Source organism: Silene latifolia, chromosome 11 (assembly GCF_048544455.1).
Source record: "Silene latifolia isolate original U9 population chromosome 11, ASM4854445v1, whole genome shotgun sequence".
Taxonomy (NCBI): Eukaryota; Viridiplantae; Streptophyta; class Magnoliopsida; order Caryophyllales; family Caryophyllaceae; genus Silene; species Silene latifolia.
The window spans coordinates 3,076,435-3,093,252 of NC_133536.1; the positions used below are offsets into that span (position 1 = coordinate 3,076,435).

The 16,818-nt window shown below is 38.3% G+C and overlaps 3 protein-coding genes across 4 annotated transcripts; 2 read left to right on the plus strand and 1 right to left on the minus strand.

Moving 5' to 3' along the window:
- Positions 1-987: 987 nt before the first annotated feature.
- Positions 988-4,737, plus strand: LOC141610645 (endochitinase-like). The gene is made up of 3 exons (XM_074428841.1): positions 988-1,448; positions 2,342-2,492; positions 4,139-4,737. Exons 1-3 carry the CDS (start codon positions 1,013-1,015, stop codon positions 4,530-4,532), a joined length of 981 nt encoding a protein of 326 aa, XP_074284942.1. The 5' UTR covers positions 988-1,012; the 3' UTR covers positions 4,533-4,737.
- Positions 4,738-4,817: 80 nt separating this feature from the next.
- Positions 4,818-8,948, plus strand: LOC141610646 (putative inactive chitinase-like protein LaCIC). Its single transcript, XM_074428842.1, has 3 exons — positions 4,818-5,387; positions 6,442-6,592; positions 8,399-8,948. Exons 1-3 carry the CDS (start codon positions 4,949-4,951, stop codon positions 8,790-8,792), a joined length of 984 nt encoding a protein of 327 aa, XP_074284943.1. The 5' UTR covers positions 4,818-4,948; the 3' UTR covers positions 8,793-8,948.
- Positions 8,949-9,325: 377 nt separating this feature from the next.
- LOC141610647 (uncharacterized) lies at positions 9,326-16,113 on the minus strand. Of its 2 annotated transcripts, none has more exons than XM_074428844.1 (6): positions 15,851-16,113; positions 13,065-14,260; positions 11,439-12,556; positions 10,479-10,580; positions 10,209-10,386; positions 9,326-9,801 (listed from the first exon to the last, which is right to left on the minus strand). In XM_074428844.1, the coding sequence occupies exons 2-6, from the start codon at positions 14,181-14,183 to the stop codon at positions 9,592-9,594; spliced, it is 2,727 nt and encodes a 908-aa protein (XP_074284945.1). In that variant the 5' UTR covers positions 14,184-14,260; positions 15,851-16,113; the 3' UTR covers positions 9,326-9,591. The 2 variants fall into 2 exon arrangements, with proteins under 2 accessions (XP_074284945.1, XP_074284944.1); XM_074428843.1 differs by having other exon boundaries at positions 11,439-12,559; positions 15,851-16,109.
- Positions 16,114-16,818: the final 705 nt, after the last annotated feature.

Sequence of the window (16,818 nt, forward strand, 5' to 3'; positions counted from 1 at the left end):
GCCGGCCGAGAGGCATATCCGCGTACTCACATCCAGTCCCCTCGGCATGAAGTCAACCAGGCCTGCCGGCCTGCCATGGGTCTCTCGGCCGAGGGTAGAACGGTCTTTCCACCTGCTCTGCCACTTGGCCACTTGGTCACTACGTGACAAAAGGTGAAAGTGTATAAATACTCCACTTCTCTCATTGAGAAAAGGATCGAAAATATCATCTAAACACCTCTAAATCTGGTATAAACTCCCTTATCTCTCTACAATACATTTTGCCAAGTTAACACACAACTTATCTCTTTAGGTTTACTGACTTGAGCGTCGGAGTGAGTTCGTTCGGCCCCAAGCCGAGCCCTCAGTTTGTTCGTCTTAAACAGGAAAGAGTGAAAGGAAGAGACGATCAACGACATCATTCTACAAGCTTACGTGGTCACAACACTGCTCCGAAATTACACTCGGAACAAAGCTAATTGCCAAACACTTGCAAAAAAATCAAGTAGCTGAAATTTTAGTCAAATAAGCTACTTTGGTCAAATAAGCTACCTGAAGTGTCGTGCCAAACGGAGCCTTAGTTTAGATTAAACGTAACTATGCCAAACTTTCTATCTTTTGACCAAGTAAAAGCATGTTGATACATTAGTCAACAAAAATTAGGATATTTTGTAAACTTTAAATTACTTTAATGTAGAAATGGAAATTTACCAAACCTCAATTCACAATAATAGAGCTACAATCATATACTCCATCTGTCCTGGTCAATTATTATCTTTTAGTTTTGGCACAAAACCAAGTAAAGTGAAGGACCCCAATTACTAAATAAGAAGTGGACTAAATTGAGTGTGAATGATGAGATTGCTCATTAAATTCATTCTTAAAATAAAAAAGATAACAATTAACTAAAACACCTCAAAATAAAATAGTACAACAAATGACCGTGACAAATAGAGTAATTTCTTGCCAACCTCCATTATAAATTCACTAAACACACACAACAAACAACCACCAAAATAACTCAAAATTCGGGATGACAATGAATCAGGTTAGACCGATTTTCAAAACATTACTCATAATACTCACATTCCTCACAACACAAGCCCTAGCAGAGCAATGTGGAAGGCAAGCAGGAGGAGCCCTATGCCCAGGCGGACTATGCTGCAGTCAATACGGCTATTGTGGCTCGACCGACCCGTACTGCGGTGAAGGTTGCCAAAGCCAATGCGGAGGATCATCACCTACACTCGGACCTCCAACATCCCTTTCACAAATAATTACGTCCGACTTGTTTAACCAATTTCTTAAGCATCGTAACGATAACGCTTGTCCTGCTAAAGGGTTTTATACTTATAACGCTTTTATTACTGCTGCTCGTAGTTTTCCTTCGTTTGGTAGTACGGGAGATAATACTGTTCGTAAGAGGGAAATTGCTGCTTTTTTTGGTCAAACTTCTCATGAAACCACAGGTTATACCTTCGTTGACTTTTTATGTGCTTATAAATCGTATAAATTCATTATGTATTTATTTATGTTATTATTTAATGATGACGGATTGAACAAAAATTGCACTCTAAATCGGATTTACTTCTTTTAATAAATAGGATAGGTAATTATTCGAATTTTTTTTATCGTTTTGCATTATTTAAAACTATTTCTCATCAGTGGGTCTACCGTTTATGTCTTCATTTTCAAGTAAAGTCGCGTCTGTTTAAAATTTTCTAGTGGAAATTTTGTCGTATACAATTGTTGATAAAGATCTTTCTAGTAGAGGTGTTCTCGGGTCGGGCTTTGGCCGTGGGAGATATAACCCGGGCTAGGCCCATGTTTTGTTTTAGACGGGCCAAGGGTGGGCCGGGCTGGCGGACTTTACCCTTCTTATATTTTTTGCTAAAATGACGGGGCGAACTGGAAATTTAGGACCCGGGCCAAGAGCGGGTCAGACCAGACCTGCAAAGTTGCCTAAAATAACGGACCAAGGGCCGGCCGGGTCAGCCCGTGCTGATGGCCTAACTCTATGTAGAAGTCTTTTAACATCATTCAACAATTTATGCACTTCATATAACATATCTTTGTTTAGTATACAGTATATAAAATGATGAAATGGTGAGAATTTTAGATTAGGAAGCAGTGACGGAACCAACAACCAAGTCTAGACGTCTAGCAAGGTTGATCACTCCCTAGACAATGAAACTTCTAAAGCTTAAATAAAATTTCGTTTTTTTAATTTATTTTTATCACCTGTGAACTATAAGAGGTGGACCTAGTCACCCCTCGACAGAACATTTTTAAACAATTGAATATATTTTCGAATTTTTTTCTAGTTTATCTTATCGACTTGCAAACTATATGAATTATATAGGAGGATGGGCAACTGCACCAGATGGACCGTATGCATGGGGATACTGCTTCAAGAAAGAGAAAACTGATGCATCATACTGTGATCCAAGTGCTCAATTTCCTTGTGCTCCTGGAAAGAAGTACTATGGGCGTGGACCCATTCAACTTTCACAGTCAAGTTTCCTAACTCTTCACCTTTTTTATTAAAAAATATTCTCATATTCGGAATAACTGTCCTATTTAGACAATGACACGAAAATTAAGGAATAGAATTAAAATAATGAAAAGTATTGTATAAGGGTAAGAATATAAGAGTTAAATAATGAAAAATATTGAATATGATTGTTTAGGGGTGGTTGGGATGATAAATAAAGAAAAGAGTCAAGGGTAGGAAAGTCAAAAAAATGTCCAAATATGGCAAATGGGACAGTTTTGTGAATAGACGGAAATGACAAATGGGACAATTATTCTGAATAGGAGGGAGTATTATGATATCTGTTTCAGTCAATACTTTATGTTTATCTTATTACTCCCTCCGTCCCGATCAATTGTTGTCCTTTTGGTTTTGGCACAAAGACCTAGGAAAGATAAATGAGCCAATTACTAAATGACAAGTGAAACAAATTGAGTGTGAGTGATCAAATTGCTTATTAAGTTCATCCTTAAAATAGAAAGGACAACAAATAATTGAGACACCCCAATATGAAAAAGGACAACAAATGACCGGGACAGAGGGAGTATTTGTTATTATTCCCTCCGTTCCAGTCATATGTTTACACTTCTTTTATTTCACCTTCACAAAATAAAAAAAGTGTAAACATATCAGTGGAACAGAGAGAGTACAAGAAAGAATAAACGTAAACTATTGACTTTCATAGAAAAAGACTATCTCCATTCTCCATTTAATCTGGTTTTATTTACACTTTCTATGAGTTCTTTCTTATTATTCGGAAGTTTATAAGATAGCATGATACGTAAAAGATGTGTGCAAATATCAGCTAGCTTAGATGGGAAATTGTTATGGGTGGTAGTAATAACCTGAGTTCAAACCACGTCATTATCATTATTTAGTCAACTGTGAGATTTCACAAAACTTATAACGCGTCACAATGGAAAATTTGGGATTTTATTAGTCAATATCCACGTACACTTGATTATCAAAGTCTTGCAAGCAACAAGGACACTTGGGGAAAACAATAAGAAAATTGAAAAAAATAATGTAAAAACAATAGGCAGGCCAATAGACTAGAATAGAATAATTAGTCAATACAAGCAACTAAGCATTAGTAAAAGGATAATGCCATTATTCGAAGTGGATAACCATTAAGGACTAATTATTTCCACATAAGTGGTTAACCTACCCCTAAAGACTAGTTTTTTGTTAGGTAAATTCTCGAAACTGAACTGAATTAAACCGAAATTATCAGAGAAATAGCATTAAAATAATATAAATTCTTGTGTGGCGGCCTTACACAAGAAATTTGGAGTACGGATCTTCTAATAATTACCTAAACACTTAAATGGTTGTGGTATTTGTATTAATAAATCCGTTTTAGATAACATCTGTATAAGACAGTCTTACAGAATATCCATTTAAAATCAAACTTGAGTTTTTAAATCTGCTGTAAATGTCGTACACTAATTCATACAAGAGACCGGTCTCACGATAAATTTATGCGAGACATCTCCTATAAATGCTATACTGGACCGTCTTTCTAGAATTGTATCTTCTTTTTTTAGCTTTTAGTTCAGTTTGGGACTAAGGCTCTGATGTTATTGCTGTATTCTGCTAACATGAGACGGATTTTTGTCACTGCAGTAATGTGAATTATGGGCAAGCAGGGAGAGCAATAGGAGTGGACCTACTAAAGAACCCAGATTTGGTAGAAACTGATCCTGTTATTTCATTCAAAACTGCAATCTGGTTCTGGATGACTAAACAACCACCAAAGCCATCATGCCACGACGTCATCACCGGCCGATGGACCCCATCTGGTGCAGATAAATCGGCTGGGCGGCTGCCTGGATACGGAGTGATTACCAACATTATTAATGGTGGTCTAGAATGTGGCCGAGGACAAGATGGAAGAGTTGCTGATCGTATTGGATTCTATAAGCGATACTGTGACATTCTCAGGGTTGGCTATGGAAACAACCTTGATTGCTACCGTCAAAGGCCCTTTGGCAATTCTCTTCTCATGAGCGTTATCTAATATCGTCAAGAGGGTACTCCAGCAGGCGTTTCAGACTGCTCGCCTGCCCCCGCTATCTAAGGAATAATACTGATCAAGTACTTGCCAATATATATAAGCTTATGTCTGCAACCTTATGTAAAAATTTCTCAGACTGCAATAAACAGTACTTTCAGCTTGTCTTCTTTTCGACATAAGATCGTTGACGAAGGAATTGAATTCGCATAAAATAACTGTGTGCCATTTCCGAATATCGAACAACCAAAGTAGCTGTTAATACAAATAACAGAAACTCTGTCTGTCTGTCTGAGACACCTTAAAATGAAATAATCTAACAAATGACTAGGACAGATAGAGTAATTTCTTGCCAACCTCCATTATAAATTCACTAAAAACCACACACAAGAAACAACAACCAAAATAACTCAAAATTCGGGATGACAATGAATCAGGTCAGACCAGTTTTTAAAACACTCCTCCTCATACTAACAATCCTCACAACACAAGCCATAGCAGAGCAATGTGGAAGGCAAGCAGGAGGAGCCCTATGCCCAGGCGGGTTATGCTGCAGTCAATTCGGGTTTTGTGGCTCTAACGACCCGGCGTACTGCGGTCAAGGTTGCCAAAGCCAATGCGGAGGATCATCACCTACACCCGGACCTCCAACACCCCTTTCACAATTAATTACGTCCGATTTGTTTAACCAATTTCTTAAGCATCGTAACGATAACGCTTGTCCAGCTAAAGGGTTTTATACTTATAACGCTTTTATTACTGCTGCTCGTAGTTTTCCTTCGTTTGGTAGTACGGGAGATAATACTGTTCGTAAGAGGGAAATTGCTGCTTTTTTTGGTCAAACTTCTCATGAAACCACAGGTTACCTTCGATCGTTGACTTTTTATGTGCTTATAAATCGTATAAATTCATTATGTATTTATGTTTATAATTTAATGATGACGGATTCAACAAAAAATGCACTCTAAATGGGATTTACTTCTTTTTATTGTCGATAGATAATTATTTGGATTTTTTTTGTCGTTTTGCATTATTTAAAACAATTTCTCATTAGTGGAAATTTTGGCGTATACAATTGTTGATACAATTGGTCTCCCTTGTGACGGGTTACCATTTGTGACGGATATTTTGTGAGATAAAATGGTAACAAAATGGGTTAGTGGAGAAAGGGGACCACGTGAATAGTGTTGCAGAAAGAGAAAAAGTGGGTACATTGTGAGGTAAAATGGTATCCGTCTTCAGCTTGTGACGGATATGTCATGTCTTCAATGAGAATTTGGGTTGTTGATAAAGATCTTTCTAGTAGAGGTGTTCTCGGGCCGGGCTCTACTGGTCAGGGCCTAAGACCCGTGAGTGAGGCGGGTCGGGCTGTGCCGTGGGAGATATAACTCGGGCTAGGCCCGTGTTCTGTTTTAGACGAGCCAAGGGCAAGCTTTACCAATTTTTTTTATTTTTTTGCTAAAATGGCGGGCTAGGCTGGAAATTTAGGATCCGGGCCAAGAGCGGGCCAAACCGGGCCTATCAAGTCGCCAAAAATAACGGAGCAAGGGCGGGCCGGTTCGGCCCGTGCTAATGGCCAACTCTTTGTAGAAGTCTTTTAACAACATTCAACAATTTATGTACTTCATGTAACATATCTTTGTTTTGTATATATAAAATGAAATGGTGAGAATTTTAAATTAGGAAGCCGTGACGACGGAACCAAATCTAGACGTCTAGCAAAGGTGATCACTCCCTAGACAACGAAACTTCTAAAACTTAAATAAATTTTTTTTTTTTAATTTATCTTGGCACCCGCGAACTATAAGGGGTGTACCTGGTCACCCCTCGACAGAACATTTTTAAACATTTGAATATATTTTTCGAATTTTTTTCTAGTTTATCTTATCGACTGCAAACTATATGAATTATATAGGAGGATGGGCAACTGCACCAGATGGACCATATGCATGGGGATACTGCTTCAAGAAAGAGAGCACTGATGCATCATACTGTGATCAAAGTGCTCAATTTCCTTGTGCACCTGGGAAGAAGTACTATGGCCGTGGACCTATTCAACTTTCACAGTCAAGTTTCCTAACTCTTCACCTTTTTCATAAAAAAATATTACGATATCTGTTTCAGTTAATATTTTACGTTTATCTTATTATTCCCTCCATCTTGGTCAATTATTGTCTTTTGGTTTTGGCACAAAGACCCAGGAAAGAGAAATGAGCCAATTACTAAATGACAAGTGAAACAAATTGAGTGAATTGCTTATTACGTTCATCCTTAAAATAGAAAGGACAGAAAATAATTGAGACACCCAATATGAAAAAGGACAACAAATGACCGGAACAGAGGGAGTATTTGTTATTATTCCCTCCGTTCCAGTCATATGTTTACACTTTCTTTATTTCCCTTACACAAAATAAAAGAAGGGGCCTCATAACTCCACGACTAAAGTCAAGTGCCACGAAAATCTGTAAGGCAGATTGTCACATCAGTGTATTCCCACTACACTGAATATTCGTGGGATTAGTAAAAGTTGGTGTGGCATTATCATTGTACAGAGAGAGTACAAGAAAGAATAAACGTAAACTATTGACTTTCATAGAAGAAGACTTTCTCCAATCTCCATTTAATCTGGTTTTATTTACGCTTTCTATGAGTTCTTTCGTATTATTCGAAAGTTTATTAAGATAGCGTGATACGTAAAAGATGTGTGCAGATGTCAGCTAGCTTAGATGTGAAATTGTGAGGGGTGGTAGTAATAACCTGAGTTTAAACTACGTCATTATCATTATCAACAAGTCTTGCTGAAGACGGGTCGGAACAAGTGACGGGTAATGTCACTCACAAAACGGATAGGGGGGACAAGGTGGGGGCACCCCCATGTGCTTCCCTCTCTCCTCTATTTGGGTCATTTGTGAGAGAAAATGGTATCCGTCACTCCAAAGTGACGGATACGTGTCGTCTTCAATGAGATTTTGTGTATCATTAATTAGTCGACTCTGAGATTTCCCAAAACTTATGACGCGTCACATTGAAAATTTGGGATTTTATTAGTCAATATCCACGTACACTCGATTATCAAAGTCTTGCAAGCAACAAGGACACTTGGGGAAAACAATAAGAAAAATGAAAAAAATAATGTAAAAACAATAGGCAGGCCAATAAACTAGAATAGAATAATTAGTCAATACAAGCAACTAAGCAATAGTAAAAGGATAATGCCATTATTCGAAGCACAAAATCTCATTGAAGACGGCACGTATTCGTCACTTTGGAGTGACGGATACCATTTCCTCTCACAAATGACCCAAATAGAGGAGAGAGGGAAGCACATGGGGGTGCCCCTACCTTGTCCCCTCTATCCGTTTTGTGAGTGGCATTACCCGTCATTTGCTCCAACCCATCTTCAGCAAGACTAATTGTATTCGAAGTGGATAACCATTAAGGACTAATTATTTCCACATAAGTGGTTAACCTACCCCTAAAGACTAATTTTTTGTTAGGGAAATTCTCAAAACTGAACTGAATTAAATCGAAATTATCAGTAAAATAGTGTTAAAATAATATAAATTCTTGTATGAAATGCCTTAAACAAGTAATTTGGAGTTCAGATCTTCTAATAATTACCTATTCACTTAAATGGCTGTGGTATTTGTATTAATAAATCCGCAACATCTGTATAAGACAATCTTACGGAATATCCATTTAGAATCAAACTTTAGTTTTTAAATCTACTATAATGGGCAGTCTTTCTAGAATTTTATCTTCTGAGACTAAGGCTCTGATGTTATTGTCGTATTCTGCTAACATTAGACGGTTTCTGAGTCGTAAATCTCACAACTTTATTGTTTTTGGATGTTGATCTTTCATCACTGCAGTAATGTGAATTATGGGCAAGCAGGGAAAGCAATAGGAGTGGACCTACTAAACAACCCAGATTTAGTAGAAACTGATCCTGTTATTTCATTCAAAACTGCAATCTGGTTCTGGATGACTAAACAACCACCAAAGCCATCATGCCACGACGTCATCACCGGCCGATGGACCCCATCTGGTGCAGATACATCGGCTGGGCGGCTGCCTGGATACGGAGTGATCACTAACATCATCAATGGTGGTCTAGAATGTGGCCGAGGACCAGATGGAAGAGTTGCTGATCGTATTGGATTCTATAAGCGATACTGTGATATTCTCAAGGTTGGCTATGGAAACAACCTTGATTGCTACAATCAAAGGTCCTTTGCCAATGCTCTTCTCATGAGCGTTATCTAAAATCGTCAAGAGGGTACTCCAGCAGGCGTTTCAGCCTGCTCGCCTATCCCCGCTATCTAAGGCATTATACTGATCAAGTACTTGCCAATATATATAAGCTTATGTCTGCAACCTTATGTAAAAATTTCTCAGACTGCAATAAACATTACTTTCAGCTTGTCTTCTTTTCAACAAAAGATCGTTGACAAAGGAATTGAATTCGCATATAAATAACTGTGCGCCATTTCTGAATGTCGAACAACCAGAGTAGCTGCTAATACAAATAACAGAAACTTTGTGAGAGCCATTTCTGTACATTCGATGTACTCTACGAATAGAGGAATACATAGATAATTACGTATTTACAAAATAGCATCTCAATTCATCCTGGATCTGGTGAAACATGATCTTGAACAAAAATTCATTTTTTTTACTTATTTAATCTATTCCAGGATCGAAACAGTGGGGGTTAGGGGATACACATTACACCACGATTTTGAATCTGAAGAGAGATTTCAAGAAATGGCAAGGGAAATATCGAACACAATTCAAAAAACCGACAAATTACACACACGAATCTACATTATATATACAAGTCAAAGCACCATAGCCAAAAATTGATGGTAGCTACACACACATTTACAATCTAGCAAAAGCCTACTGCATGTACATAGTATGTCGAACCTGGTCTAGTGAGTTAGTCGTCTGATGAACTAGTTCTTGATTAACCCTGACTAAAGTCTAATGCTGATGAGCTTCTAGGACTACCCGTTCCGCTACAAAATGTACAAAAGATCTATTTACATACAAGCAAGGTTAATTACAAATATAAAGGCTTCCCTTTTCGAGACATGAAGAATTCGTAGTCTGGTTGTCTATTTGTGACCATAACACGATCTTTGAAGACCGATCCTCGAGCGAAAAAGTTTGCATTCTCTTCAAGTGTCCTGAGTCTTTCTTTTAGGACTGCAGAACTCATTTGTCCTAAAGATGACTCGGTCTCCATATTAAGCGAAAACCATAGCTCGGCCTGCAAAATGTGATAATGTAATGAAAATAGCTGTACATCATTACTACAGCAAACAACATGAATCGTCCTCTTTTACATTCCTCTTGTGATATTAATCGTATAATAAGATCATTGAATTCATGAAACGGGGTTCGCCCTCAACAACAAAGTGAAGAGAGAGTTCACTTAGGAAGAACGACTTTTGACGCTTGATTTTAGATTAAAATATGAACAAAAAGTGTCGGAGACATAACCAAGTCCGACAGTTACAGCCAAGTCAAAGTGTGACATAAATCGACCGCAACCATATTAAAATTTTTGATCTGCCAGTAGTATTCATTCATATGGGAAACTTTTAGTTTGCTTCTGTCCATTAAGATATCATGACGTCTTTTAGAAACAAGTAAATCTGTGTTAAAATGCTTTACCTGTGCACTGTAGCTTTGGAGACCTATTACAGGTAGGGCTAAGGAAAACGGGCTCAAATTAGAAAAATCGTTTGTTGTGCATCTTTGAACAAAATACCCCAGTGAATGGTATGTCAGAAATGCTGCCCGCATCTTTCCTTCCGGAATCCGGTATATGGGATACCATGCAACTGAAAACCTGAAATTCAAGAAAAGTTTTGTTATAAAACAAAAAACGAATTTGAAAAATGTAAAACATGCAAAGAGATAAACAAGAGATAGCTTTCTAACCAGGATGCAGGATGCAGATCAACAAGACTTGTGCAGTCAAGTTTTGATGGGTCACCGTATACTTGATTGTTGGATGTTCCTTCACTGGCAAGTTCCACTATTCTGCATGTGTAAGAAACCCGCACTAGTCAGTACAATGAAATGTTGACAAGTCAAATGTGCTATCATCAATCATCATATATTAAAGAAAAGAGGGAGAATTGAAATTTTTCAGTTTTCCTATAATAGTATCAGGAAATGTAAGCATTTCAAAAGCTACACACCCAACATCAACTAATCTTATTCAGTTGTATATTTGAGAGTCATTACAGACGACGTCGAGTCTTGTTACGCATCCAGGTAGTTGAGGAGTACAAAGAAGAATTTAAACAAGTTAAATGGGAAAGCACAAATATCAGTAAGAATGCCACAACTATTGAGTATACGACCTCCACAAAAACATGGCAACAATCTTACATAGATTTTTTATTTTGTACCAGACACTTATTGGGCTGATTAACCTTTAAGGGTTTAACTACCGATTATGTATCTGTGTTTATGATATCAATAAAATCCCACACCAATACATGGTATGGCAGAAGAATCAATACACATCATATTGGCTTGATAAGTAGAGGTTTTTCATCCTACCATGCTAATATTTTTCAATACGTACCGGCCCTTTGAAAATATCCCATATATCATCATTACCACTGAAGTTCACCAATATGGCGGATACTTGCCATTATGGGACCGTTGAGGCCAACCCTAGTCCAATATATTACCAATACAAATGATACTAGACCGTAAGACTGGGATGGTTGACACGAACAGGTTGCTATAAACCACACCATGATCTAGGCAACCACATCATAGTTTGCCAATGGTATTTGCGACTAATTCCGTGATTTGATTACAGGCCATGATCAAGCACCTCAAATAACCATCAAATCGCAAAACCTTTAATAAGAGAAGTCTTACTTGTTATGGAGAGGTTTTCGCCGCTGTGGTTGCTCTGATTCAAAAAATTCAAAAAGTAGCTCTGCATTGCTGAGAACCGATGGTCCAGAAGCATTGAAGGGTTTAGTTATATCATGTACATCAATGGCAGGGTTTCCACACAGAGGAGTATGTAAACTAGCTTCTACGCCATGAGCTTCCAGGCTCTGATCCTGCCTCTTCCCAAAAGAAGATGATGGATAATTGTGACCAAATAGCTGAATCGCAGAAAGAAGAGGAACAAAATGTGCATGAAATGATTCAGTATCAGCAACACATCCTTCTTGAATGTGAGACCGGTTAACATCGACTTTCAACCCATAGTTTCCTGGCTCCTCATACCAATCTAAAACAGAGTGAAGAGATATGTTCGGTGTCTGCTCTCTACAGAGAATAAGGTTACTCAGCACATCACTGAAACTACCATCACATGGTTTCGATAGAACTGAAGAATCAATAGTTGGGGTGGCAGAAAACAGTAATCTTTCAAACTCTGCAAGTGGATATCCTGTTGTCCGATGAACGCCTTCAGATGCTAACTGCATTCTATATGAGGAAATAAAAGCTTGTTCCACAAACTGGGAATCATCAGGATGATGTAGGAAACCGTCAGACACATGGATTGACTGAGTATAGTTCTTAACACTTTGAACGCCGTGGCATTCAACCTTGTCCGAGGCTTGTTCCATTACTGAGGGTATATCATTATCGGATAATAAATTTGCACTGATGTGCTCAATAGGTGCCTCTGGAATAGAGATAGAAATGACATCACCTTCTAGTTCAATATCTTCTTTCTTCTCCATTGGTGAATTATCAGTGATGTTTTCATTAGTTCCTGCAGAGGTCTCTGGTATACTGGTATTCTTTTTGCAAACAGGAATCCACTTCCTTGCACTTTGATGTTGAGTAGTATCTTGGCCACGCCTAATCCCAGGGGACATATTGGACTTAAAGCATGTGGCGTCACTCCACCCGTTCATAACGTTTTGAATATGCTTCTCTTCAACAGGCTTCACTGCTGGCAACTTCATCCCCGGGTGAAGCGGGTCAAAAGTGCTGGTATCTTTTGAATAGACCTTTTCTTTGGACTGAACATGCTGCTTCAAAACAGAAACAAATAGCTTAGTACTACCTCCATCCTGTTACTATTGTCGTAATTTGACTTCAGGTGTCTACCAATAACTATTTTGACAATTGCTTTCCCTAAATATGCCGCAGTTGATGTATATCGGAACAGCTACTCCCATATCATCAAATGTTTTTAAGTATTTTATAGTGACAGAAAATATCAGTCAAAAATTTAAGTCATTTGACCACTATGTTACTCCGACTCTTCTTATTCCCTAGCGTATCCGTGTCCGACACTTGGACACCTCATTTTAAGCCAAAATATGCAAATTTTTCATCAAAATAGCCTAGACCGACACTTGGACACGCACCCGTGTCGGATACTTCTAAAAGTGACTGAGCAACATAATTGACCACAAAAGTCAATGTCAATTAGTGACGATATAATGTTACGGAGGGAGATAATGTTGAGTAGAGGCAAATTATAAATCATAATATTAGTCAGCAGATCTCTTGTCAAGTTACGCTAATACGTACCTGTGGCTGAAAGGGGAAAGGTTGTCGGTGATGCCTATATGATTTTGACAAGGGAGCTCGAGATGCCTTCCAACCATTGTTTTTTCTTTTCCCAAATTTATTCCGATGTCCATTTGATTCATCCAGTTTTACTACATGGATCATTTCAATTGGCTTTGTACTAAAAAGCGAGTCCTGGTATTCACTGCTTACCCCCTCAGCAACTCGTTGGCAAGAATCAATGCCAATATCTACACAAATTCCTCTGTTGAGCATATCATCAGCATCCAGTGACTTGGTTGCAGATGAGGCTTTCTTTTGCTTAGCTGGAAAATTAGACGTGACTGCCAACTCATCACACGACAATGCTGCTTGTTGGCTTGGAACACTGCTAGTTTGTGAGATGGAATCAAAGTTGGCATGATCTGGAAGAGACATGGTTTCTCTCCTGCTTTCGTTGCTCCTGTCACTCTGGCACCTTTTCCAAGTCAAGCGGCTCTGGTCCTTCTTCCGCATGTTGTTGATATTACTTCTCTTCTTCTTTGCAATACTAACGCTGGTTGCTCTACTCTTTGGCACATGTGAGTGACCACTGTTTGAACTTACACTTCGGCACATATCTTGGCTAGTTCCGCTGAAGCTTTGTGGATTATGAAGTTTACGTTTCGGAAGTGGACCCGCTTTACAATTAGATATTTCACTGAGAGAACATTCATGAACTTCTTCCCTGTTGTGGCCCTTGGCATCGGACAAATTCTTCAATTCAACACAGCTATGTGATAGCCTTAGTGTTGGAGATAAATCTTCCTTAACTAAATCACTAGTACTCGAAGTTTTGTTATGCTTATGACTCGTAGGAGATTTGGAAGACGATAAATGATGTTCTTTACCAGTATCACTGAAGAATTCTTCCGGAAATACTTTATCAGCCTTCTTCTTTCCTAGCTTAGCCTTACTCCTGCTTTTCTTCCGGTATAATTTTTTTCCGTTACTTTTAGAATAAAAACAATTAGCATCGTAACTGAAACTGCTGAGGGCAACAGACACTTCAGCAGGAACCTGAACTTGAGATTGATCACCGACAACGCGATCCAGAAATCTAGTCTGATGCTCTGAGATAAATGCTGTTTTCAAAGCCATTTCCTCAGTTATTACCGAAAGCTAGATTGCATCACCTACGAACATATGCAGGAACTTGACCCTTCTCCTGATAAGAACTGAAAACATCGTAGAATAAGACATCTTAAGTTTCACATGTGATATATTATTGGTCACACAGTCACACTTATCATCATTTAAGCAAATAGGGACAAAATAGATGGGATGACGAGTTCTTTACAACAAAGGATACGGCCCTAACAAAAAATCTTCATCAAAAATATGCAATTAGAATGTATGTAGCTCGTTAAAAATATATAATCATCATACACAAATCTCCTAATCAAGCTTCCTTCTGCCGCCATCGACTTAATTATTACATGTATACTTTGGGGTAGTCTGGAGAAGGGATAATTGTTAGGGGTAATAGATGAAAGACGTAAAGGAACTAGGAGGTAGCCGTAGTGGCGGCGGAGGGGGAAAGGAAGGATAGACTTATATCGACCTCCTCCTTCTCCTTAAGGACGGAATAATTAACCACCTCCCTTTGTGGAGGTATATTACCCTTGATATCGAAAACAACAATTCCCCCACCACCTCCTAACTCCTAAGCCCTTGATCCTCTCTCGACCTTCCTTATCATCCATTCACCACCCTCGTTTTTCACCTCTTTTCCGATGTTTTACCCTCCATTACCTAGCAAGAATTACCCATAATCAAAGCGACCCCTTAATTAAACAATTTGTCAGGGAATAGAATACCATATGGAGTCGTATGGTATGCTATTATTATAAACTCTATGATATCGATTCTTAAGTCGTCATTATTCTTATTAATCAATCCCTACATCTATACTAATACAATATCTTCTCTTGTCTTGTATTGTAATCCTTAACACAATTCAAGAAGCAACAGTCATTACCCAATGCAACACATGAAATAAAAAAACTGCGAAAAACGAGGAACAACAAACAAAGTGAATGAAACGATCAAAAACCCTACTACAGCAGCAACATTACCCCAGTGCCTCAATGGCTCCCGCAAATTGCAGGGTAAAGGGGTTGGATGTACGCAACCTTACCCTAGTGTTAGCAACACAGAGAGACGAAACCATCAAAAACATAACCCCAGTGCCTCAATGGCTCCCGCAAGCTGCAGGGTAAGGGGGTCGGATGTACGCAACCTTACCCTAGTGTTAGCAACACAGAGAGACTAAACCATCAAAAACATAACCCCAGTGCCTCAGTGGCTCCTGCAAATTGCAGGGTAAGGGGGTCGGATGTACGCAATCTTACCCTAGTGTTAGCAACACAGAGAGACGAAACCATCAAAACCATAACCCCAGGCGCAAATTGCAGGGTAAGGGGGTCGGATGTACGCAATCTTACCCTAGTGTTAGCAACACGGAGAGACGAAACAATCAAAAACCCTAATCAATAAAAACTAAAAGACCAAATTTCGCATTTCATAAATAACTAATAACCCAATTTTGAAACAATCAAAACCCCTAAAATACCCAACTTTGCATATTATCATACATAATTAATAACCTAATTTTTAAACAATCAAAACCCTTGATTAACAACCCAGAACAATTCAATCAACAAAAGATGAAGAAATGCATACAATAAACAAGAAAAAATATCACATATGAAACTTAAGATTCTAATTAAAAATACCAAATTGTGAAAATGTGGCGCAAATCAAACCTGTGATTAAGATAAGTTGGAGATGTTCAACAATAGATGATGGAAATGTTGATCAATTAAAAAATTGAAGGAAAAAAAAAATTGGGAAATTGGGAATTTTGATTTTATTTAGTTGGGTAATGTTGGTGAGACGGATTTGGTGCAGATTGATCGAAAATTTAGGAGGTGGAGAAAAATCCTTGGTTTTTACGAGATATCCTCACTATTTTTTCACATTCCCGGATTTTGTGATTTTTTTTTTTTTGAGATAACGTGGACTACTTGTCACAACTCACAACGGAGTCAGTTTGGGTGGGTTTGGGTACGGTGAATTTGTGTCGAGTCATTTTAAATTTTATTTTGGGTATGGTTAGATCATATTCGATTTATTTCGAAAGTTAAGTTGATAGGTGATTTTAGACGGGTTAATTCAGATTTCGGATCATATTCATGTTAAGCATTTTAAGGGTTCGGGTCAGCCTTATCGAGTCGGATCAGTTTTAAACTACTCGGTTTCATAAATGTACTTCTACTTCTACCGTTTCTGAAATATATCTTCAAACAGCTAGTCTTGCTTGTGACGGGCTAATCCCGTCACAAGCTTGTGACCTCTGAGAGGGGACAAGGTGGGGCACCCCCCATATGTTTTAACTATTATTGCTTTGATGGTTTATATGTCCGATATTAAACAATGTTCCGGTACAAACGTTGCATTTGGCCAAATTATACAAAGTATGTATTTTTTTTGTGAATTTTGTTGATAAATAAGATATTACGATACAATCGATGTTAGAACAGGTGATCGTAGGCACGCAACGTAAGGCATACCATGTCTCGCCTGGTTTATGAAGAGTTGAAGCACAATAGGATAACGCTGAAGACAAAAAGAATCGAAAGAGAGTAGAAAGTTATAAGGGGTGGTGAATTTCGAAGACTCAAACTTAAAACTTAAACAAACACTCCTTTTACATTATCACAAGTTTGATGCT